We start from the raw sequence: 24,912 nt of genomic DNA, 5'->3' as shown, positions 1-24,912 counted from the left end.
ACCACACTGAGATACCGCCTCACACCAGTCAGAATGGCTAAAGTTAACAAGTAGGGAAACGACAGATGTTGGCGAGGATGCAGAGAAAGGGGAACCCTCTCACACTGCTGGTAGGAATACAAGCTGGTGCGGCCACTCTGAAAAAGTATGGAGGTTCCTCAAAAAGTTGAAAACAGAGCTACTCTATGACCCAGCAATGGCACTACTAGGTATTTACCCTAAAGATACAAATGTAGTGATCTGAAGGGGCACCTGCACCCCAATGGTTGTAGCAGCCATGTCCACAATAGCCAAACTATGGAAAGAGCCCAGATGTCCATCGACAGATGAATGGATAAAGAAGATGTGGTCTATATATACAATGGAATACTACTCAGCCATCAAAAAATGAAATCTTGCCATTTGCCACGACATGGATGGAACTAGAGGGTATTATGCTAAGCGAAATAAGTCAATCAGAGACAGACAATTATCATATGATCTCACTGATACGTGGAATTTGAGAAACAAGGCAGAGGATCATAGGGGAAAAGAGGAAAAAAATGAAACAAGACGAAACCAGAGAGGGAAGCAAACCATAAGAGACTCTTAATCTCAGGAAACAAACTGAGGGTTGCTGGAGTGAAGGGGGATGGGCGGGATGGGGTGGCTGGTGATGGGCATTGGGGAGGGTATGTGTTGCGGTGAGCTCTGTATATTGTGTGAGACTGATGAATCACAGACCTGTACCCATGAAACAAATAATACATTATATGTTAATAAAAAAAAGAGATTGCAACATTAAAAAAAAAGAAAGGGCTCCAAAAGACTCAGTAATCAAGATAAATCTTTTAATGCAATATTTACAAAATCAAAATTAATGCAAAAATCCATGATGGGCAGAATATCGAAATAGTAAATAAAGACCAGATCTGACCCAGTACTTACACTACTTGATTTGTAACCCGTCAGACTAAGTCTGGCCCTGATTCCAATAAAATGTTATTCATGAAACTAGGTGACTCCATTGGCCATAGTTTGTTGATCTGATTTTCCATAATTATTGCATTATATTATTTGCCTTGATTAGTGAATTTTCTTGGTATCCCATAAATTTTGAGCCCCAGGCAAGTGCTTCACTCCCCTCGCCCTAGATGAGCATGTCACGTCTCTGGAACTGAGTAGCTGGAATCGAGTAGGGGTAAGCGTCAGGGATGTCAAGTGTCCTGCAACACTCAGAAGAGACAACCCCTAATACCCTGTTGTTAGTAGGGTATATATGTGCGCAGATACGTCAAATGAAAAGTTAAACAACATTCATTTAGCCTCTCACCCTTGCCAAAATAAATAATAATCGAAGTGTCAGAAGCGCAAGGGCACCCATTAAAAGGCTTTTGGTTCCCTGCCAAGTGTTTCTGGAAGCTGACTCTTCCTCATTTGCGACTCGATTCTTCCTGCCTGGAGGACATGTGCCTTAGTGCTTTTGCGTTTCACACGTAGTTGGGAGATGACACCGGTGGTTAGGTTTCTGCCCGGTTTGCTCCAACGTTCCACAAATGTCCTCTGAGTGGCTCTTGCGGGCCAGGCACAGGGCTCCCCATGGGGGCTGCGGTGTGAATCAAGATAGATGGAGTCCCCACCCCCGTGCCGCTCGGGGAATGGAGGAGAAGAGACGCTAGAACCAGTCGCAGTAGTGAGTGTCTCTAGCCACGTGCTGAGGTAAAGGCTCTTCAGGGGAAGAGATGACAAGGAGCCACCCCACGCCAAGCATCAGCAAACTGTGGCCCTTTGCCCCTTTTTGTAAACCCTACAAGCTAAGACTGGTTCTTACATATTTTTAACGGGGAGAAAAATCAAAAGAAGAATATTTTGTAACACATGAAAATTACATGATGTTCAGACTTCAGTGTCCATAAATAAAGCTTCGCCCGTTTGTTTACATATTGTCTGTAGCTGCTTTTGCCCACAATGGCAGAGTTGCAGCAGAGACTGGCTTGCAAAACCTAAAATATCTACCATCTGGCCCTTGACAGAAAACGTGCGCCAACTCCTGATTTAAATCAGTATAATGCACAACAGTGGAAAGGTCAAAGAGGAGAGGTAGGTGTGCTAGGAGGAATAACTAGGGGAACCAGCCTCGCAGGGAAATAAGGGAAGTCTTCCTGGAGGGAGTGATGTTTGAGCCATGATCTGAAATGATAGGAGTTTCCAGGCAAAGGAGATCGGGACAGTCCTCCAAGCAAGGGGAGCAGGAGAGGCAGAGCCCCCACACCTGGAGGAACATGGCAAGTGGAGACGGCCAGGGTGGCTGGAGGGCAGTGCGTGAGGAAGAGCGATTCGGGGCTGAAAGGGCGGGCAAGGGCCAGGCTTGGAGGGTCTTCTTCATCCTGCAAGTCTTGAGCAGGGTGAGCAATGGGTCAAGATCAGACTTACTTTGCAGAAAGATCAGAGCAGCTACAGTATTGAACAGGGATTTGAGGTCTCAGACGAACAACAACGGCGGAGACTGGTCCAGGGGTGGTGGCGGTGGAGATGCGGGTAAGTGGCCAGAGGGGAGAAACAGTAGGAGGTAAAGTGAGCAGGACTTGGTTATGGATTAGATATGGGGCATAAGAGAGACAGAAGGTCACAGGACGCATGGGATGCTGACACTTCTATTGACTGAAATGGAGCCCAGAAGAAAGACCCAGTTTGGCTGGGGTGTGGCGAGGGGCCGTGGAGGACAGCACCCACGGCGAGTACTGGCTGATATTGGATTTGGGTACATTTGGGGCACACAGTGAAGGTGCCAGTTTGGATATCTGGAACGCGGGCTCATCAGCATACAGGTGGTGGTGGGAGACAGGTGTGCAGTGAAAGAGGCCAGGGTGAAGATCAGAATCTGCGGAACCCTGCCATTCAAAGGTCAAGGATAAACAGCCAGAGTGGCAAGAGAAGTGGCAGGAAACCCAGGAGAGAATGATGTCCTGCACACCAAGGAAAGAATGGATTTCAAGGAGGGAGGGGTCAGCGGGGTCAGACACTTTAGGTGAGAACAAAACACGTCCTTTGGATGTGGTGACCTGGGAATGACCAGAAGGGGCAGAAGTACAGCTTTTGAGGATGGAGGGAGGAGGGGAGTTGTGGAAACACTCCCAGGGAGAGGGGATACCTCTCATATCCAGTTGGGCCACGGAGGGAGCTGGAGCAGGAGCTGGAGGGGAATATGAATGGAAGGAGGATAGACCTTTGGTTTTGTTTCATTTTGGGAGAGACCTGAGCTCGTTTAAATGCCAATCTTGCACCACAGCCTATCTGCATGATGATTCAGAATTCCTCCGGGTAGATCGGCGCCCAGCAGAAATTTTAGACTTAGCAGGAAATGCTCAAGCCCCCACAGTTGCCAAGGGAAGGAGACTCAGTGCAGAAGGTGCAGGCCAGGAGCACCAGGGAAGATGTCTTGGAGGAGAGGGGCCTGGGGCTGCACCATGACGTTGGGTGACTCCATCAGGCCGCAAATGCATCCTGCAACTGTATTGGGTTAAATAGCACCCCCCACCTCCCCCAAAAATACACGTCTACCTAGAACCTCAGAATGTGACCTGATTTGAAAATAGGGTCTTTGTAGACATAATTAGTTAATAGGAGGTTATGTTGGAGTAGGGTGGGCCCTAATCCAATGACCAGTGTCTTTATAAGAAAACAGAGACCCAGAGATCCCCAGACACAGAGAGAAGATGGAGGCAGAGATTGGGAAGATGCTCCACAAGCCAAGGATTACCGGCAGCCCCGGGGACACAGGCGCGGAACGGATTCCCCCTCAGAGCTCCAGAGAGAACCAACCCTGCCAATACCTTGATCTCGGACTTCTGGCCTGTAGAGCTGTCAGAGAATACATTCCGGTTGTCTTAAGCCCCCCTGTTTGTGGTCCTTTGTCATGGAAGCCCCAGGAAACCAACATGGCGCCTGTTGAAGACTACACGCTGGTCTGCCAGACACCGGAGACACCAAAGCTGGTCATCGCTCAGGTGGTCCTGGCTCTCCGGAAGCTGTGACATCCAGATGAGTCTCTGGAAGAGGTGGCACTGGGTCTCTGTCATTGTAACAGTGGGGGCTTTCCAGGGTAGTGGGGTAGCGCCTGTGTGAAAACAGGGACATGACCAAGCACCAGTCAGGACGGGAGCAAAGGAAGGGAAAGTACCAGCAGGGGAGGAGGACCAGCAGAGATCTGAACTTGATTCTTCAGTGCTCTGGGCACTGGAGGCAGGCCCTTCCGGGAGTGGCATGATCCGGTTTGCCTGATCAAGGCTGAGTGGGAGTGAGAGAGAAGGTCCTGGAGGTGAAGTGAGGACACAAGCAGGGGAGGTAAGGAAGGGCAGGAATGCACGCGAGGTGGGGTAGATGAAGAAGTGAGTTCAATGGGTTATCAGCGTGTGGGCTGGGAGTATTGGGAAATTGTGTCCAGGGCCCTGCCCAGGTGTGGACAGAGTGGTCCGGGAACTCAAAGCCAGAGATGGCTTTTAGGTACAGCCCCTGAAAAGGTGGGTGCTTTTGGAAGATGAATCTGGCAGTCCAGGCAGGGAGGCTCAGTAGACAGATCCTATCAAGGCTCAGTGTCTGTGCTGTGTGGGTCTGATGTGGCCCCAGCGTCAGGAAAAGATAAGACATACGACCAAGATGGGAAAGAGGAGTCAGTGGAATTAACGATTAGCTGGATGTGACAATGGAAGCAAAGGGGAGGGAGGGAGGCCTGGGACTAAGTCAGAGAACGGAGGTGGGCCCCGGTCTGAAAAGGAAGATGGCAAGGATGGTGTGGGGACAGGCTAAGTTGGGGTGACAGAAAATCACAAGGAGATGGGCCTGGAGCTCTGGAGAGAGGGGGCTAGGCTGGAGGAGAGTGTCTGGGTAAGAGGCAAGAAGGAGGAAGCAGGAGAAGGAAGAGGGGACACCAGATGAGGGCATGGCCCCAAAGCCAAGGGAGCATCCCTCCAACAGCTCCTCCTAGCTAGAAGAGAGCACAGTGGGTATTTGGAAAGAGCTGTGTCCAGGCCGTAGTTCTAGAAGTGACTGCCTGCCTGATTTATGACCATTGCCCCTTCTCACACACCTGAACTCAGGGCAGGGCTCAGCACAGGGATAATCTCAAATCAGGGGGTATAAGGTCACCCTGTGGTTTCTCTTGTCCTGTTTCCCAGCCTGGTCCCAGCATAGGGCAACATGCTGCCCCTGAGGGGGAGAGAGCAGGACATCTCTGCCCCCCCAAGAGGTGGGGGCTGAGGCAGAGTGGGGGGTGGAAGCTGTGGGTGCCCAACATCACCACCAGCATCTATGGCCAGCTCCAGGACAGACTGTGCCCATCAAATCTGAATTCACGGCGTCTTTGGGCAAAGAGCCAGCTGGGTGGCATGGCCTAGACGTCTGGGGCCAGACAACAAGCTGCCACACGCCCTGAGCAGAATGGGGCAAACAGGCAGAGGAGTGAAGAGGAGAAAGAATAGAGAAGCTGCCCCAGCGCTGGTGGAAAAGGAAAGGCACTGAGGGGTCCAGCCACCAGCCGTGTCCAGGACAGCCCAGACAGGTTGCCCCCACTGTCCCAGCAGGGACAAAGCCAGGGACACCACAGGGTCACAGCCAGAGGCCAAGAGCTGGGGAGAGGGGCAGAGAGACCAGGACCCCATCCTGGAATGTTTAAGTACTTAAAATATATTTAGAGAATCCCAGACTGTGGGCTTAGGGTGTCAAGACCCAGGAATGGGAGAGTTACTTGGATGGGCAATCATTCATTCCTTCATTCAGCCAGTGGGCCAGTACCTGGACACCACTCCATACTGCTGACCCTTCTCGTAGCTATTATAATCCTGCATAACGCGCTGTGCTAAGTGCGGGGGACGCACTGATCCACCCGCCAGAAAGCTGCTAAGCCTCAGGGAGCTTATTTCGAGACACACAGCACTCAGCAGGATCAATGCCTCCACCTGTAAGGTCTGAGAGGCCTTCTTGGAGGAAAGGGCTTTTATGTGGACACCTGAAGACCAACCAGGGGCCAATCAGATAAAGACAAGGCTCCTCGAGACACAGTGTTCCAGGGAAAGGGAACACCCAGCAAGAGTATGTGGCGGTGGCTCGTATCTTTACTGATGTACGCGGTGAGTACTAATATGTGTACTGTGAATTCCTGTACACTTATGACTTTGAGCAGATGCCTCAGTTCTGTAGGAATGATGACCCTTCCAACTCTGTGTCCCTAGTCACTCACCCCGTATTGACAGCTGTCCATAGGCCCTCACAAAACAGGACCTGACGCTAGGCTGTGAACTTAGACCAGCACTTAGGGACAGAGTCACAGAGGAAGCTGCGGGAAGGTGGTAGGGAACGTCTGCCAGACCCTGGCTTGGAGCTCTGGGGCCACAGTGACCATGCTCTAGCCTGCTGAGAATCTCACCCTGGAGAAGCACTCGGGGTCCTGAATGGTGGAGGGAGTGTCCCCACAGCTCTATCAATTTTATCTTGATGAAGCAGAGGTCAAAGTTAAAGGTGGAGCTCCTCCGGAGAACAGTGAGATCCTGGGAAAAAGAGAGGGTAGGAGCTTCCAGGAAGTCCCTGGGTATTGAGTCCCTGAATCCCACCAGAGTACCCAGGGATGGGGTGGAGAGCTGCATTTGGTCTGTTCTGAGTACCCAGGGGCAGGGACTGCCACTCACAGGACTGAACCAGGCTGAAGTGAGGGGTGCTGCGATGGTGCAGGCCCCAAGTATGATCCCTTCTGTCCCCCATACAGGCCTGACACCATCCCTAGAGGACCATGGACACACATTAATGGATCCCATCCCCTCCTCCCTATGTTTGTATCCAAGGGAACTTGGGCTAAGGTGAGTGTCCCTTTGTGTAAGAGCCAACCCCAGCATAGAGACCACTGGCAAGAAATGAAACATAGAACATAGTCACGGAGATGATTTATGTCTAAGATGTACCTTATAACTCATGCAAGTATTTCCTACATAATTCACCCGGACGTTTAGTGATTCTAGTGGGTGTGAAGTGGTATCTCATTGTGGTTTTGATTTGCATTTCCTTGATGACTAATGATATCGAGCATCTTTTTTTTTTTAAAGCAGTCTCCCCGCCCAGCATGGAACCCGATGCGAGGCTTGAACTCACAACCCTGAGATCAAAATCCCCGCTGAAATCAAGAGTCTGACGCTTAACTGACCAAGCCACCCAGGGGCCCCCAGCATCTTTCATGTGCTTGTTGGCCATTTGTATGTCTTCTTTGAAGAAATGTCTACTCAGATCCTTTGCCCATTTGCTAACGGGGTTGTCTTTTGGTTGTTGAATTGTAAGAGTTCTTTGTATATTCTCAATACAAGTTCTTTACCAGATATATGATTTGCAAATTTTCTTCCTTTCTGAGGGTTTTTTCACTTTCCTGATGGTGTTTTGGCACATGAACGTTTTAATTTTAATTCATGTGGCTTTTTCCTTTGTCACTGGTGCTTTTGATGTCCTATCTAAGAATCCATTGCCTAGTTCGAGGTCATCAACATTTACTCCTGTTTTCTTCTAAAAGTTTTATGGTTTTAGTTATGACCCTTTTTTTAATCATGTGCGGTAAGAGTCCAGGCTCATCCTTTTGCGTGTGGATTTTCAGTTGTTCCAGCACCATTTGCCAAAAAGACCATTCTTTCCACACTGGTTTGTCTCAACGCCCTTGTGGAAAATCAACTGATCAGAAAAATAAGGGTTTATTCTCAACTCTATTCCATTTGATCTAAATAAGTGTATCCTTATGCCAGTACCACACTGTCCTTTTTTTTTTTTTAAGTTTATTTATTTTTAATAATCTCTACACCCAACGTGGGGCTTGAACTGGGGACGCCCAGATCGAGTCTCATGCTCTTCCAACCGACCCACCCAGGCACCCCAGTACCACACTGTCTTGATGACCCTAACTTTGAAGTAACTGAAAAAGCTTTAAATATAACATATTAAGAGCTGGCTAGGAGGAGAAGAAGATGGAAAAGGGCAAGCAGGTCTGAGGGGCGCCTGCGGAGGTGGTGGCCGTCCTCTGACCTGCCCCCACGGTTTGAGGGGCAGCCCTCCTGGCTCGCCCACAGATGCCTGAGTTCCTCTGGGTGCGGCACTCAAGCTCCAGGCTTTCAATGGAAGGACCACTGGGGGGCTAAAGCCGACAAAGAACGGACTCCAGCTGGGAGGTAGAGCCCCTTAATCACATGCTTTCTCCCTCCCACTCTGGGAGCCCTAGCACTCGGAGGGAGCAGGAAAAATTACATGATAATCATATGCAAATGTTTCGCGGGGCCGGCGTCTGGAGCCCGGCGGGCTGCAGGACGGTGCAAGCCCCTCAGAGCCCCGGACCGGGCTGGGATTAGGTGAGCAGGCCCTGGCCACGCCCCGCCGCGCGCTCCCACCCCGAGACCAGGCCTCCTTCCCCCCCGAGCCCGCGCCGCGGAGGTGGTCCCGCCCCCCGGCGCCCTGCGGCCCGCCCCCCGAGGGCGCGGCTCTCCGCCGATCGGCGGCGTCCTGCCTCTTCCATCGCTTGCGGGCCGGGCCGCAGGAAGCCGCGCTCGGCGGGCGTGGAGCCGCCCCACCGCCGGGCCGCGCGAGCCGGTGAGCGGGCTCCCCGGGCCTCCCCACTGTCTGTTAGGTGCCCTCCCGCCGGGGTCCCCGTCAGCGCCGTCGCGGACCCGCCTCTCCGTGGACCTCCCGGGCCCCTTCCCGCCCGTGACGGGCTCCGGGTTGAGGATCCAGGAAAGTCTTGTCCCATTCCTGAGCTGCCCCAGCCTGGCCCGGCTGGGGACCCCCACGCCTGAGGGGTTCTCCCGAGCCACTCCCACCCTCCAGGGCCTGGGGAGTGGGGGAGGCACGGGCACCACGCAAGGCCTGGCTTGAAATCCCCACGCAGGCGCCGCCTGGGCGTCCCAGAAGCCCCACCCAGGGAAGAGCCGTCCTGGGAGGGTGGGAAAGTAGCCTGACCCGGGACCGCAGGGACGGGGCCAAGCTGGGAACAGGTCATGAAGTCCCTGTTGCCTATCCCATCCCCCTTCCAGGCTGAGGTCAGACGGCCCCTGAGGGAATGTGGGGGCAAGTTTGGAGACAGAGAAAGGAGGAGGGTGACTTGTCCCAGCTCCGGAGGTCTGGAACACCCTGTTCCTTCCTCAGCCCCTGCCAAGGGTAGGGGTTTGAGGGCTTGTCCCTCCCAAGCGCAAGCTGGTTCTGGCAGCTCTCCTACCACTGCCTACCACATGGGGTCTGGGAAGGGAGGGGGTGCCACCGCCACCCTGTGTCCTGGGCCCTGCCTGACATGGGGTCTGGGAAGGGAGGGGGTCTCCAGGGTCTGCTCTGGAGCTGGGTGCCTCCTTTGCCTCTCGCCATGGGAGAGGAGGCATCCCCTCCACTCAGCACACCACAACCCTGTGTGAGAGCATTCGCTCCATCCTGGGACTATCCCTGCAAGCTTAGACGGGCAGAGAAGGGATACTGAGGGCCTGCTGAGGGCTCTGTCATCAGATGGGAAGCCCTAAAAACAAACCAAGGGATGTGTGCCATGTTTGAAGGACAAGAAATGCCATTTGACCTTGTGCCCTGCCCACAAAGCCAGCTTCCTGCCACCTGGGGATGAAGGCAGTCACTCTGACTCTGGGCTGGGGTCCCTGAGGGCAGAGGTGGGCAGCTCCTGTGGACGGCTTCCAGTCCCTGGAAGTGAGAGCGAAGTGTCTCCAGCTGCCTTTCCTTCCTTGCCACAACCACGTACCAGGCAGTGATGATGATTCATGGTGCCCAGTACAAAGGAAAGACCACTTCCCTTCTGGGGCAGAGCTGGAGCCAGAGCCCCCGGCCCCATCTCTTCTCAGCTCTGCTTGAGTCTTCTGGAATGGACCTGCCTGCCAGGAAGCCAGGTCACCCTTGGTCCTGGTCTTGCCTGCCCCCTGGGGAACACAGGTGGGTCACATTAATATTCTTTTGTGCCCACCCAAGGCCTGGTGGGGATGTGTGACGAGGTCCCTGCTTGTAGAGTAGGGGGTGGGGGGAGAATGGACAACAATGATAAACGAGAGAATGGTCCACTCCAATGTGGTGTGAAAAGTATAACGGAAGAGAGAAATAGAGGAAGGGGACCTGGGGTGGGGGTCAGGGGAGCTTTCCAGGAGTGCTGTCAGGGCTGAATCTTGAAGGACCAACAGGATTCTCTCTTGCTAGGATTTTGGAACCTTGGCAGCCTAGTTCATGAGGAAGGACCAGCTTGCTGGAGGAGGGGGATGGAGGACCCACCAGAGAAGAAAGCTGTTTGTGACATAGGAGTCACTGGGGGTCTGGGAGGGGACACCCCCTTGTGGGAGGCAGAGTCTTCAGGGGAACTCCCAGAAGGAGTCCAGGGGAGGCAGGGCTCCCAATGGGCAAAGAGCAGAGGTGCTTAGGGTTTCCTGGGCTCTGACTGTCGTGGGAGGCCTGGAGGAAGGAGAGACTGGGAAAAGTCAGCTCCACTGAAAGATTCAGACAGAAGGTGGGTGCAGAGTGAAGGTCAGAATCCTGGACAAAGTCCCCAGAGGGCTACCTGGAGAAGTGGCTGCTGAGAAGGGCACTAAGATGCTTGCGGGGGAGGGGTGGAAAATGAGGCCTCTCTACAAAGAGGCAGAATGAGCATGAACGAGAAGGGACCAGAGCTGGGGAAGGGGGGCGGCGGAGCTGGGCCCGTGTCTCCTCTGTCATCCACCTCCTCCCGGGTACTCTGAAGGGAAACCATCAGGGTCCCAGGGCTTGGAAGTGAGAGGGGTAGGGCAGCAGTGAAGGGGAGGGCACAAGGAAGGGAAGCCAGTGGAGGAAGGCTGCTGGCCCTTCCGGGAGGAAGAGGGAAAAGCAGCAGGTCAGGGAAGACTGACCTGCTCTGGAGAGGGTGTGGAGGGGACATTCAGGCCAACACAGAGAGGATCAGATTGCACTGGTGGCCTTTCCATTTGCTGCAGGAACTGTATCTGAGGTTTGCCTGAGCCTGGAACTGGGCCAGGAGGATTGGGGCTGAGGGATCTCTGGGGCCAGTATCACAAGCAGGAGCCAGGATGGCAGGACGTGCTTGCAGCACACACTCACACACACAAACACACACACACACACACACACACACAACACACAACACACACACGCACTCTGCTGCTGGGCTGAATGGGCCGCTCACCTTGGCAGGGCTCCTGGGGGTCCTCTGGGGAGGGAGGAGGTTTGGTGCCCAGAGAAGAGATTGGAGCGCCAGAAGGAGGCACTTTAGGGTGGATCCCATTTAGGTGCTGTTTTAAAGCTCCTGGGCCTAGCGGGGAAGGTGTGGAGTGCAGGGTGTGGCAGGAAGATGGTGTTGCATATTTCTGATAGTTTCCTGAGTTTCCTTGGATCTTCCCAGGACCTGGGGCTAAGAGGAGGGAGGGTGCGGGAACTGTAGCTGCAAGGATCTGTCGCCTTCTCTGAGGCAAAGGCTGCCGGAGCCGAGTGCTGGTGGGGTCGGAGGGCCACAGAGGACCAGGGAGCAGGTGGAGAGCCGGGACAGAGGGGACTGGGCAAGGGCTCCGCATTTGGGGAGGGGCCTTGGGGCTTTGAGGCCTGATTCTGGCAGCTTCTGTGAGGGGGAGCAGCCTGGATGGTGGCAAGAAACTGAGATAGGGCTGAGCCGAAGATGGGTGTGCATGTGTATCTGCATGGTGTGTGACCCTGTGTGCATGCGTGTGTCTGCGTATAAGTCTGTGTACCTGTGTGGTTCTGTGTCTGTCTGTCCGTGCAGTATGTGGGTATGTGTTTGTGTGTGTGTCTTTGTGAGTGTGTATCTTGGCATAGGCCCATTTGTGACTGGGGGGGGGGGGGTTGCCCAGAGAAGCCCTGACAGGTGGTAGGTCATTACTGAGCATCGCTGTAGAACTTGACTGTGCCATGAGCTCCCTGTGAGAGGAGTGAGTTCAGAGAGCCTTTGGATGAGATCCAGGCCTTTTCCTGAGAGCTGCTTGTTTGGTGGCCGGGGAAGGCTATGCTGTGTACACTCCTTAACGACGCCCAGCCCCCGCTTGCTCACCTGGGAGGTCTCTGCAGCACTGACAGTGGACGCTGCTGTTAAGGCGACATTGCGAAAGTCTGTGTGTGTGTGCAGGAAGCCTGCTTGTGGATGTTTGAAAATGCATCCGTGCGTGTCTGTGGGGGCACTGGAACTACACCGGCTCCAGAGATCTGTGCCGTTCTGCAAGCAGTTATTGAATGTTTGCTGTGTGCAGGAGGGAGCCCCAAGGCTGGCCCAGGAAGTGCCACCTGCTGACTGACCACCAAATGTTGTAAGTCTAGAAAGAACTCCACCCATCTGCCTTGTCCCACTGATGGCTCACCTGCCTGCCCCTCCTGCCAGGGTGGCTCTGGGAAGTGGGTGAAAGGAAATGCCAAGGCCAACGCATTTGCCTCTGGCCACCTCCCAGGGGGCGGTACACTCTGTAAAACCTGGTGCTGGGGCAAGAGGAAGGGATGGTTTCAGCCACCCAGGAAAGTGGCAGGTGAACTGGGGTTGGCAGCTCCATTCTGTCCCCTCCGCAGGTGGCCCAGGCAGTGGTAGCGGCATTCGCGGCAGAGGATGTCCCGGGACCTGGAGCGTGCAGAGGGCTGCTGGGCCTGGGTAGTGCTGCTGGCTTCCCTGGTAACCCAGGGCCTCACTCTGGGCTTCCCCACGTGCACTGGCATCTTCTTCACTGAACTGCAGCACGAGTTCCAGGCCAGCAACAGTGAGACCTCATGGTTCCCCTCCATCTTGACAGCCATGCTCCACGCTGGGGGTGAGCAGCCTGGGGAGGGGCCGAGGGAGGGTTGAGGAAGAGCCCGGGCGTGAGGGGCGTGAGGGAGGAAGCCGAGGAAACCACAATCTCCCTGGCCTCCCGGATCTCTCTGTCTGAGGCCCCGGGCTTTGTCTCATGGGGTGAATTCCTAAGATGTCACCTGATGTCAGCAGGGCCAGGCCCCCTGGCTGGAATCCTGCAGGGGCGGGCTGTGCTGAACTGGGCTGGGCTGGGCAGGTCTGGACCCGGCTGGGAATGGGGACAGGGTATGGAGGTACCAAGGTGCAAAGCCAGACCTCTCAGTGGCTGGAGGCCACGGGAGGATCGATACAGACTAGGAGTGCCAGGCACTCAGCTCAGACTTGAGGAAGAGCTGCTTGGGTGATCTCTCTGAACCTCAGTTTCTTCTTCTGCAATATGGAGGTAACACCCAACACCCTACCCACCTCCTACATGGGATCATAGGGAGGATCCCATGAGTCACCAACAAGTAGTATTTGGAGAACCTCGTCTGGGGCTTCGGGATGGGGAAGGGGGCTTGAGGAAGACATGAGGGGCAAGATGGGGTCAGGGCAAGAGCCCCATCTCTCACCAGGAAGCAGAAGGGTTGTTGCAAGGGCTGGGGAGTGAAGGCAGCCCCCCCCCCCCATTTCCTGCTTGGCTCTTCCAAGAATGTGACCCTTTCACCCTGACCCCAGTGAAGAGGGAACTCCAGGGCTGGCTGGGCGACTCCTGCAATAGACTTGGGCTCCGGGGCCTGCCCCTGGCTTCTGAGAGCTCCTCAGGGAGATGCCATAGACAGTGACCTGCAAGTTGAGGGGGGGGGTGCCCTCTGGTCAGTGGGAGGCAGATCTCATGGCCCACAGGGCTCTCCCCATGGGCGTGTTCACTTCCCTCAGCTGACTCCATCTCCCTATGTACCTCCTGCCACTCCCTCCACCGGGCACAGGCAGCCTGCGTGTTATTCCAGGTCCTTCCCTCCAATTGGGAGAGAGGTCAGACTGGGAGAGATGGCGTCACTGAGATGACCCATGAGCCTGCCACCTGGGGAGGACTCAGGGCCCTGGGAGAGGCTGGCGCTGGGCCAGACCGTGTGACCTTTTCACCTGCAAGGTTAGGGCAGAAGTGGGAATCTCAGGCATGTCCTTCCGTGCAGTCAGAAAGGGGTCTGCACCAGGGCCTGGGAAACAGGCATCCAGTGGGGACCCCCCACTCCACAACCAGCTTTAGACTCACCACCCCCTAGCGGGCATGCCAGCAGCTCAGTTGGCCTGGGATTCCCGTCTATCTGTCTGTCTGTCTGTCTCACATGCACACACACCTTTAGCCCATCCTCATTCAGAGTATAAGAGGAATTTTATTTTTATTTTATTTTTTTTTAAGATTTTATTTGTCAGAGAGAGAGCACAAGCAGGGGGAGCGGCAGGCAGAGGGAGAAGCAGGCTCCCCACTGAGCAGGGAGCCCGATAAGGGACTTGGGGATCATGACCTGAGCCAAAGGCAGACGCTTGACCAACTGTATCACCCAGACATCCCCAGAAAAATTTCAAACTTGAAATTTTTTTTTTTAAAGATTTTATTTATTTGACAGAGATAGAGACAGCCAGCGAGAGAGGGAACACAAGCAGGGGGAGTGGGAGAGGAAGAAGCAGGCTCATAGCGGAGGAGCCTGATGTGGGGCTCGATCCCACAAGGCTGGGATCACGCCCTGAGCCGAAGGCAGACGCTTAACCGCTGTGCCACCCAGGCGCCCCTCAAACTTGAAATTATCCTCGATCCCAAGCTCTCCCAGCCCCCACACATCTTAGAGATGAAGAAAGCAAGCACAAAGTACAAGGCACGTTCAGGGTTGCAGAGTGAGTTCAGGGCAGAAGCAGTACCCCGCAGAGGAAACACCCTGCCTCCCAGTGCCCTCAGCTATCTAAGGTAAGCTGGCGCAGGGCCCAGCCCCCGCCCCCAACGCCGTGACTTGGGGCTTTCCCCAATGTCGCCTCTCCGAAGTCAGGCCAAAGTTTGGGGTGGGGAAGATGGAAGATGTGTGGGGCAGTGGTCGTGTTCACTGCAGTCTGGCCTCTCCCTCTGTAGCTGCCTCTGCTTGATTATCTCAGTGTGGGCTGCCTACTTCCTCTGTCCCTCCCATACTCACACTGGCTCACACCCACACATGCCCTCTCCACCCCAAACATGCACACACGCTGCGCATGCATTCACACACACTCACACACATTTTCTCTCTCTGTCTTTCCCTGTCCGTTTGGCTGGGCCCTGCGAGAATAACTGTAGGAATTCCATTCTGTGTACTTGGGGGCAGGGCACCTGGTGAATGGGGCCCTGTGAGACGTGGAGAAGCAGCCAGCCAGGACTGGCTCGTTGCTGCTCTGGGTCTGGACTGGTGGGGAAGCAGCTCAAGGTGGGGATGGGGTGGAGGAGAACAGACCCTTCTCCACCAGAAGCCAGACGTCTGGGTGCAAGACTTTCTGTTGGCTGGAAGTGATGGGGGAGGAGAGAAAGCATCCCACCCAGTTTTCTCCTTTTCTCCAGAGGCCAATGCAAGGGGGTGTGGGGGTGGCCCAGGGCCCCAGGCTGCCCACTCTAGACAGGTTGGAGGCTAGTGGGAGGGCTGTAGCCATTCCTTTTCAGAATGGGAAGCAGGCAGGGGCAGTAGGTGCTCACTGGTTTTGATGCCCTGGGACCCTCATCCACCGAGACAGACCCCAGCAAGGGGCATCTACCCAGGTCATGAGCCAATCCTGTTTTACCTGGATGGAATCAGCCTCAGCTCAGTGTAGTGAAGGGCCTCAGTCTGTCGCTCTGGGGGTCCTTGTCGGGGGTCAGATTGCACATTTGCAGGACCTCCCCTTGCAGCTGGTCAGATGTCACCCAGTGTAACCTCCTGTAGGGGAGGTGCAGAGAGGGACTGGGTTTGCCCTGCCCATAGCCAGCCTGTGGCCGGGTGGCAGTCAAAATCTACGCCTATGGGCCCCAGGGCCCTGCCTACCCGGCTAGTTCTGGTTGGAACCCCCCCCCCCCGAAGCCCACTATCTCCCTCCCTCTAGTCCTCCTCATTCACCTGTCACCTGCTGGCTGCCTCCTCACCCCTGCGCCTCCCTGCCTCCTCCCCACAGGACCCCTGTGCAGCATCCTGGTGGGACGCTTTGGCTGCAGAGTGACGGTGATGCTGGGGGGCGCACTGGCCAGCCTGGGCATGGTGGCCAGCTCCTTCTGCCGCACCCTGAGCCAGCTCTACCTCACAGCAGGATTCATCACAGGTAACCGTCTTCCCATTTCGAGAATTTCTGGGTGCCTACCAAAAAGTGTCAGACATAAGTGCAGGCAGCATGCCTAATCTCCTGGGGCTGCTTATAGTCACACGAGGGGGAGGGACAGTGAATCCATACATGAGAAGGATTGTTTCTTTTTTTTTTTTTTTTTAAAGATTTTATTTATTTATTCGACAGAGATAGAGACAGCCAGCGAGAGAGGGAACACAAGCAGGGGGAGTGGGAGAGGAAGAAGCAGGCTCATAGCAGAGGAGCCTGATGTGGGGCTCGATCCCATAACGCCGGGATCACGCCCTGAGCCGAAGGCAGAGGCTTTTAACCGCTGTGCCACCCAGGCGCCCCGAGAAGGATTGTTTCTGATCGTGACAAGCACGTGAGAAGGCAGGACAGCTCATGCGAGGGTGTCCTGGCTGGGGGCGGGGGTGGGCAGAGATTAAACAAGCAAAGAGGTAAAATATCTAGAACACCCCGGGTAGAAGATAAAGCAAGGGGGGGGAGGTTGCTGCTCTTCGACGGGGCAGTCAGGGAAGGCCTTGCAGGGAAGGTGACATTTGGGCAGAAAGCTGGTAGAGGTGAGGGAGTCTGCTGACAGCCTCTCAGGGAAAGAGCATTCCAGGCAACAGGTACAGCAAGTGCAAAGGCCCGGAAGGGCCCAAGGGGCAGTGAAGGGCACGAGCAAAGGAGGGTGGAGGCTGGAACGGGAGTAGTGCCTGAAAGGCTTAGTAGTGAGATGGGAGGCCATCTGAGAGATCCGGGCAGTGGGATGAGTGATGTCCGATGACGTCACTGCTGTTTGTAAAGCATCACTCTGGCTGCTATGTTGAACATAGGTGCACTGGGGGGGTTAAGTTAGAGCAGAACAGGTAAGGGCGTGGTCATAACCCAGACAGGAGGTGGCCATACCTCCAACCACGGTGGTATGACGGAGGTAGTGAGGAGTGGTCAGTTCAGGACAGCGTGGGAGGTACAGAGAAGAAGAGTCAAAGATGACCCAAGGTTCCAGGAGCCTAGAAGGGTGACACCATGGTTTTTGCCCCAAACCACTGGAAGGATGAAGTAGCCTTTAACTATAGTGGGGAACCTAGGGGAGGAGCAGATTGGTGGGCAGTTGGGAAGCTCAGACATGGAAACATCCAGTCTTCTGTTCGGGGATAGGCCCTGGGCTGCAGCGGGCACTTGGGGATCATGACAGGGCTGGCATTCTAGTATTGAGATGAGGTATCATTCTGCTGTCACTGAGGGAACAAGGGTGGTGGCTGAGGAGGCCTGAAGACTGGGCCCTGCGATGTCCAGCAGTCTGGGAAGGAAGAGGGGACACAAACAGGAGGAGACCCAGGAGAGTGAGGTTTCTTGAGAAAGTGAGGAGAGAGTGAGGGCTGTGTCAGGCTGCTGGTGGATCAGAAGGAGGGGACCAGCCTCGATCTCTGGATTTGGCAATGTAAAGGTTGCTGACCTTGATGAGAGTGAGTCTGGACCAAGGGTGAGGTCTGATTGCAACAGGTTCAAGAGCAAAGAGGAAGACAGGAGTTGGAGACAGCAGGGATAAACAGTATTTCCAGAAAATTTCGATGAAGGGGAGCAAAGAAACAGGCCAGTACCCAGAAGAGGATCGAGAGAAGGTTTTTTTTTTTCTTGTTTTAAACGTCTTTTAACTTCACAAAACATTATGAGCATCATTCCGTGCAATAGGGTAAAACTCTCCGGCTGATAGAATCTTACAGACTGAGTCAAAATACAACATTCAAGGACGCCTGGCTGGCTCAGTCGGTAGAGCATGTGACTCTTGATCTCAGGGTCATGAGTTCAAGCCCCACATTAGGCGCAGAGCCAACTTAAAATAAAAACAAACACACGAAAACCCCCACCCACATTCAGTTAGGCGCTGGTTAACAGGAGACCCACAAGAAACATGTAACACCAAAGGGTTTACAGGGAAAGGCCCTGTGAACACGTGTAAGTTTAGAAAGCCGGTAGGTCTTGCTATGAACTTGAGGGAGAACATCAGGACTCAAGGCATAGGGCCAAAGTCCTCATGATGCCGGTCGCGGTGAGGAGGGTCAGTGCTAACTGCCCGCAGACCACGAGGGGATTGCTTTTCCCTCTGCTGCCTCACCTGCTCTCGCCCTTGCCTATGGCTCTCCGAGCCTCTGACGCGCGTCCCACCTGTACTGCAGGATGGAACCTCCTGCAGAGGCACAGGCATCCACCAGCTTCCAAAGGGGGGGCCAAGGGCTCGCCTTTATTAGCACCTTGCTCCTTTTCCTCCTTTCCTGCATTTTCCTGGTTGACATTTTGTCCTGCCTGTCCCTCTTCGGACGCCATTGCTCCTGCGCCTCTCCTTGTGGTCTCCTCCTCCTCCCGAGATCACAGCAGCGAGAATGAACCCCCGAGACGCTTCCACCTGGACACCTGCTCCCCCTCTGCCTCCTTCTCTCTGGAGTCGCCCCTGGCCCACAGACCCTCGGGGCCACTGGGAGCAGGTACCAAGAAGGGAGTGGGAGCAAGCCATGGCTGCATCTCTGTTTTGTTTTTCTGTTTGCTTTTTTTAAAGATTTATTTATTTATTTATTTGAGAGAGAGAGAGAACGAGCAGGGGGAAGAAGCAGAGGGAGATGGAAAGGGAGAAGCAGACTACCCACTGAGCAGAGAGCCCAATCTTGGGGCTTGATCCTAGGACCCTGAAATCATGACCTGAACCAAAGTCAGATGCTTAACCAACTGGGCCACCCAGGCACTCTTTGTGTTGTTTTTGAGGGGAGAAATAACAACAAAGGAGAATGATCTGGCAAAGAGGAGAAAGGGGGTGGAGCAGGAGAGGGAAATTGCTGGAGGGATACACCTTTGAGTAGACAAGATGAAGGGTATAAGTAGAGGGCTGGCCTTGGCTGGCAGTAGGGACAGACAGTCCAATGTTACAGATGGAAGGCAGGTGGTCAGCTAGGGGTGAGGAGGGGGGAGTAGTGGGGGTGCATAGAGAAGGACTGGTGGTCATCCAGGAAGGTGGGAGAGAAAAGGGACGGTGGCATCACAGGTGGTCTGAGAGCCCGCATGAGGCTCGTGGTCATGGTGTGGCCGTGAGCTTTCTTTCCCAACATGGTCAGCTGTGCGGGGCAGGCACGGAGTGGGTGGGGTGCAGCATCTGAGCTGAGCCAGGAGAGAGGAGTCTAGGGGAAGGATATTCTGGGCAGTGGGAACCACAACTGGAAATGTCCAGCGGTGGGGGGGGGCAGCTTGGTGTCCAGAGGAAGAGAAAGAAGCTGATGTGGCTCAATCATGGTGAGTGACAGGGAGAATGGCCTGAGATGGCACCCAAGAGATGCCCAGGGGCCAGACCGTGCAGAGCCTTCCAGGGCATAGTAAATACTGTGGCATTTTTTCTAGATGTAATGGGAAGTCTTTGAAAGGTGTTAAGCAGGGAAGAGACTTACCCCAATTCAGGTTTTTATTTTATGTATGTATGTATGTATGTATGTATTAAGATTTTATTTCTTTATTTGAGAGAGAGAGTGAGCACAAGCTGGGGGAAGGGGCAGAGGGGGAGCAAACTCCCCGCTGAGCACGGAGCCCGACTCGGGACTCTATCCCTGGACCCTGAGATCATGACCTGAGCTGAAGGCAGACCCTTAACTGACTGAGCCACCCAGGCGCCCCCCAATTTAGGTTTTTAAAGATCACCCTGGTGCTGTGCAAAGGGGAACAGGTGTGCCCCTGGCAGCCTTGGAGGGCAGAGCTGATGCTTCTGAGGAAGTGGCGATCTTCAGTCCCTGGGGACCTGGAGGTGGGTCTGGGCTAGAACAGGAGGGCAGACACGGAGCATGACCCCGTGACCCCTCTCCGGGTTCGGGTGGGAGGCGATGAACACCCTTGAGCCAGTCTCCTCCCTCCCACCACAGGCCTGGGCATGTGCTTCAGCTTCCAGTCGAGCATCACCGTGCTGGGCTTCTACTTCTCCCGCCATCGGGCGCTGGCCAATGCGCTGGCTTCGGTGGGCGTCTCCCTGGGCATCACACTCTGGCCACTGCTCTCCCGCTACCTCCTGGAGGACCTGGGCTGGAGGGGCACCTTCCTTGTCTTCGGCGGAGTTTTTCTCCACTGCTGTGTCTGTGGAGCCATCCTGAGGCCCGTGGCCACCAGCACGGCCCCTGAGACCACGGAAGGCCCCCCTCCACCTTCCAAGACACCTGCTCCCGGCTGCGTGGCAGAGTGTGGTCGGGCCATCCAGCGCCACCTGGCCTTTGATATCCTGCGGCACAACGCGGGCTACCGCGTGTATACGCTGGGTGTTATGTGGATGATCCTGGGTTTCCCACTGCCGCACGTCTTCCTGGTGCCCTACGCCATGTGGCATGGGGTGGACGAACACAGGGCAGCCCTGCTCATCTCCATCATTGGCTTCAGCAACATCTTCCTGCGGCCCATGGCTGGGCTGGTGGCAGGCCGGCGGGACTTCGCTGGCCACCGGAAGTATCTGTTCAGCCTGGCAGCCCTGCTCAATGGCCTCACCAACCTGGTGTGCGCCGCGTCGGCCGACTTCCGGGTGCTGGTGGGCTACTGCTTGGCATACAGCGTGTCCATGAGTGGCATCGGAGCCCTCCTCTTCCAGGTCCTCATGGACATTGTCCCCATGGATCGGTTCTCTAGCGCCCTGGGCCTCTTCACCATCCTGGAGAGCATCTCCATCCTCATCTCGCCGCCTCTGGCTGGTGAGGCCCGGGGAGGGAGGGCGGCCAGGGTATGAACACTGAAAAGTCAGGATTTTTGTACCAGACTTGCCTGAGTCCTTCATCTTCCTCTCTGTACCTCTGCTTTCTTATCAGCAAAGTGAGGACAATAATAGAGTCTACCCCGTCTACCCCGCAGACTTGTTGTGAGGACCACAGTTATATAGCCGAGAGCTTAGCAAAAAGCCTGGCACAGAGCAGAAAACTATGCACATGTTTGCCGTAGTTAACATCCTGGCTGTCCCACTTCCTGCCTGTGGGACCCAGGCAAGTCATTTTCCTTCTCTGAGCCACAGTGTCATCTGCAAAATGCAGACAAGAACACCTGCCTTAACCATTGGTTCTCCTGTGCCCGTCACTGGTGGGCATGGCCGAACACAGAGGCCCAGTCCCCACCTCTCAGGGCTGACCTTCTATTGGTGGGAGAGTCAGGAGTTAAAGCAGAGACACGTTTGTGCTCAGTGTGGTGATCTGTGCTGGGGCGGGGGGGACAAACAGATGTGGGAGTAGAGACCCCTATAAGCAGACTTGCCAGGCAGCCAAGAGTGTGACATTCAAAGTAACGGAAGGTATGTGAAGCCCTTGATGCTGGAGGGAAGTCAGCACATGGCCGCGGTTAGTGCAGTCCGCCGATGACAATGGGGACTCTTCCCAAGTGTGTCATTGTAAGTCTCAGTTTCCAACGGAGTTCATCAAGCCAGCAAGTGGGGAGAGAGCTATGGGAGGACGTATGGGAGGGCCCAGGTGTAGCTGAGCAGATACCCAGACTACTGGCGCTTGGGTGTTTGGCTTCCTGCCACCAGGGTAAGGGAGACATGCCCTGAGGTGCCCTTCTGTCCCCTGGAGAGCAGGCTTAGTGTTTCCCCTTCTCCTTTGATTCACCAAATCTCTATTGAGTGTCTCCTAGGTGCCAGCCACAGTGGCTTGTACTGGGGATACAGCAGAGCCCAAAATAAAACCCCTGCTCTCGGAGAGAACGCAAGTTAGTGGGAGGGAGGCTGGTAGCCATGGACAGTGGCCTGACTTGTTCTCTGTTCCCCAGGGCTCCTCCTGGACACCACTGACAACAACTTTAGCTACGTTTTCTACATGTCAAGCTTCTTCCTCATATCAGCTGCCCTCTTCATGGGTGGCAGCTTCTGTGTCCTGCAGAAGAAGGAGAGGCCAGGCAAGCGGGCCGAGACAGAAGGAGCCATCACGGAGGCCGCCTCAGAGCAGGGCCTCATGGTGGAGGACTCACGTGGTTCCAAGAAGCGGCTGAACACCGAGGTCATGTATGTGACCAGCGTCTGAGCCCTGAGGTCAGTGAGTGACCACCGCCGCAGCCCAGGAATGTGATCTCCAGCTGCTAGGGCTGGGGTGAGGAGCTGGCCAGGAAACCTGGAGCAAAAAGCCATCCAGGCTCTGCACGCAGGGACTCAGCCAGGAGCAGAGACCTTGGAGGTTGGCCTCCAAAGACTCAGGGTTCCTTCCAACCAGCAGAATCCAGGAGCGGGTCCTCCTGACTTTTTCTTTGGGGTACCAGCATACGTGGAGCCCAGGAAAGTGAGTCTAAACCCTGCTTGGGTCTGTCACAGTCGGCTCGGCTCCGCTGGCCACCCAGTACTGCTGCTGCCACTCAATACACTGGACCCTCCAGTCTAGCCTGGGTGTCTCCGATGTCCTTTCTTTGTCCTCCAGCCTCCAGACAGTTCCAAAGAGTTCACCCCTCCTCGAAGGCCCTCTGCCCCCTTTCTTCCCAAGGGCCCCAGCCCTTGCCCTTAGGGCAGCACCCAGCACAGGATGCTGAGCCCCATGCTGACTGGAAGCTTGGGAAAAAGAACCTCATGAAACAATGAGCTGTGACCAGCCGTGGTGGAGGGCCAGGCTGAGGGGTTGGCGTGGACACAGGACACGGACAGATTAAAGGTTGGGTAGAAGACCCATCCTGGTGTCTGAGCAAAGAACTGGAGGGGAGCCCTTGGCTTCAGTCCTAGAATCAGTGAAGTCTGAGGGGTCCCTGCATGCAGCAGGGCCGGCTCTAAGGTCTCCCTCCCTCCCGTGCCCCCACCTTCTATCTTGGTCATGAAGCTGAGTGCTGGGGTGGGGAGAAGCCTGACATTTGAGTGAGCAGGGGAGCGGAAGGATTGCTAGGCGGGGCGTGAGACCTCTGGAAAAATAGAGCTGCTTTTGCAACAGAAGCCTTTCACTCCCTCTCCTGCCCCCTCTCCCTACTGTGTCAGAGGTGTCCACCCTGGGGTAAGTAGCTGGCTGGGCCAGCTGCCAGCCTACCTCTGCTCCCCGTGGGGCTATGCCTGTGGTGTGGAGGTCAGTGCTCCCCACACACATACTGTTTTTTACTGGAACTGGTTCCTGAGGTCATCCCGGGGGCTGGCTGTCATCAGTCCAAGCTTGTCCCAGCACGGTACCACCTGAGGGCAATGGAAAAACAGAGTTTGTTTAAATTACACACAAAAACGTTCCCGCAGCAGGTTATAAACCCTGTGAACTAATGAAGCTGGAAAACAGGCCTTGAGTAAGTCCCTCTCCTCCTTCAGTTCTCCCTGCTCAGCAGGGGCTGCTGTAACCCAAGGCCTCGTTTGTTGATTCAGGCTCAACCAGGCTCCAAAAGGAAAGCCTTATCAGGAAAATAAATTTTATTTTCATGACCTGACTCCAGTCTTCCTTCTCTTGCCCAGCTGGGATGAGTAAGCATCCTTGGGGAAGTACGGTCTTCTCCAGGACCCTGCCACGAGTGCCCCCTTATGGTCAAAGAAAGTAGTGCAGAGGTGAAGCAAAGGGCCCTGAGCTGGGTTAGACCGGAGTTCATGTTTGGCTCTGGCACAATTTGCTGTGTGACTTTGGGCAATTGTTCACCATCTCTGGACCTCAAGAAAGGAGGAGGCTGGCCTGGATAAATCAGAGTCTCTTCTTGTTTGAAAATTCTTTTTTTTTTTTTTTAAGATTTTATTTATTTATTTGACAGATAGACAGCCAGCGAGAGAGGGAACACAAGCAGGGGGAATGGGAGAGGAAGAGGCAGGCTCATAGCGGAGGAGCCTGATGTGGGGCTCGATCCCACAACGCTGGGATCACACCCTGAGCCAAAGGCAGATGCTTAATGACTGCGCCACCCAGGTGCCCCTTGTTTGAAAATTCTGATCCTGAAGACCTCCATTGCCTTCTGGCTCCTCACCCAGTCCCATGCTTGGCCACCATCCACAGCCTGTGCACTGAAGGGGGAATGCTTGGACACATTTTACCAGGTCCTGTCTCCTCCATCTAACTGAGTGGAGAGGAAAGAGTGGGACTGGTGGGTAGGTGGATACTTTTGGCACTAATAGTCACCAGGCTTTGAAATGTGCAACCCCTATTAGGCCCACTTCCTGAAAACAGATGACTTTCAGGAAAAAAGGTATCCGTGAACATTCAGCATAGGGAACTTTGACCTCATCTGCCCCCAGCCAAGAGTGGAAATAATCTCTGGACAGATGCCCTTCAACAAATACTACTGAGCATCTACTATGTGCCGGGGACTGGGCAGAGAGAAGTAAGACCTAGTGATGCCCTCAGCACTACACCAAGGACTGAGAATTATTCCCCAAGGAGGAAGGCCCCTGAGCCTTTCTGGGGGGACAAATTAGGGAGGATGGGATGGCCCATCTGACTCCAGAATCCCCACTTAGCTGCTTTCCTGGGAATCCTCTAGAGAGGATCTGGAGCAGTTCCTGACCAGTGCAGGGTAGAGCTCACTTACATCCTGTCTCCTGACTTTGCTGCTCTGTCCAGCCAGAGGCAGACAAGCCCCTGGCCACCTTGAGATGAGATTTACTTCCCCAAGTTCTATCAGCTCTTTACAGAAGCCGAAGGGCCTGATGACAGGTCTGGGGCCACTGTCCTACGTGGAGCTGTCAGGGTACCCAAGCACCGATTGTAGTCATAACTCTTGCCCCAAGGGGTACACATAGGGCAAGGGCTGACCACAGGGACCTGAGCCCATGGAGATGGGACCTGGTGTCAATGAGGTTGTGGCAGGCCGGAGTGTGGCAGCCATTTTACCCTCATGCCAGGCCCAGGGCCAAAGATACGTGGTCCTTAACCTTGAGAAGCTCACAGATCAAACCCCTTTACCCCAACATTTTCAAGCACAATGGGAGTTGCAGC

General features: G+C 54.8%; 1 protein-coding gene across 7 annotated transcripts; it reads left to right on the top strand.

Moving 5' to 3' along the window:
- The first annotated feature begins 8,465 nt into the window (after window positions 1–8,465).
- On the top strand, window positions 8,466–23,422 carry SLC16A5 (solute carrier family 16 member 5). Of its 7 annotated transcripts, none has more exons than XM_045814176.2 (8): window positions 8,466–8,586; window positions 9,734–9,918; window positions 12,222–12,278; window positions 12,532–12,767; window positions 15,893–16,036; window positions 18,412–18,528; window positions 19,942–20,751; window positions 21,812–23,422. In XM_045814176.2, the coding sequence occupies exons 4-8, from the start codon at window positions 12,569–12,571 to the stop codon at window positions 22,060–22,062; spliced, it is 1,521 nt and encodes a 506-aa protein (XP_045670132.1). In that variant the 5' UTR covers window positions 8,466–8,586; window positions 9,734–9,918; window positions 12,222–12,278; window positions 12,532–12,568; the 3' UTR covers window positions 22,063–23,422. The 7 variants fall into 7 exon arrangements, with proteins under 7 accessions (XP_045670132.1, XP_087710248.1, XP_045670137.1 ...); XM_045814178.2 differs by having other exon boundaries at window positions 8,484–8,586; window positions 9,534–9,918; XM_045814179.2 differs by having other exon boundaries at window positions 8,489–8,586; window positions 9,574–9,918.
- The last annotated feature ends 1,490 nt before the right edge of the window (window positions 23,423–24,912 follow it).

The sequence above is a fragment of the Ursus americanus genome, chromosome 23 (genome assembly GCF_024610735.1).
Source record: "Ursus americanus isolate L20-20 chromosome 23, mUrsAme1.1.p, whole genome shotgun sequence".
Classification (NCBI taxonomy): domain Eukaryota; kingdom Metazoa; phylum Chordata; class Mammalia; order Carnivora; family Ursidae; genus Ursus; species Ursus americanus.
This window is presented reverse-complemented; position numbering and strand designations above follow the sequence as displayed.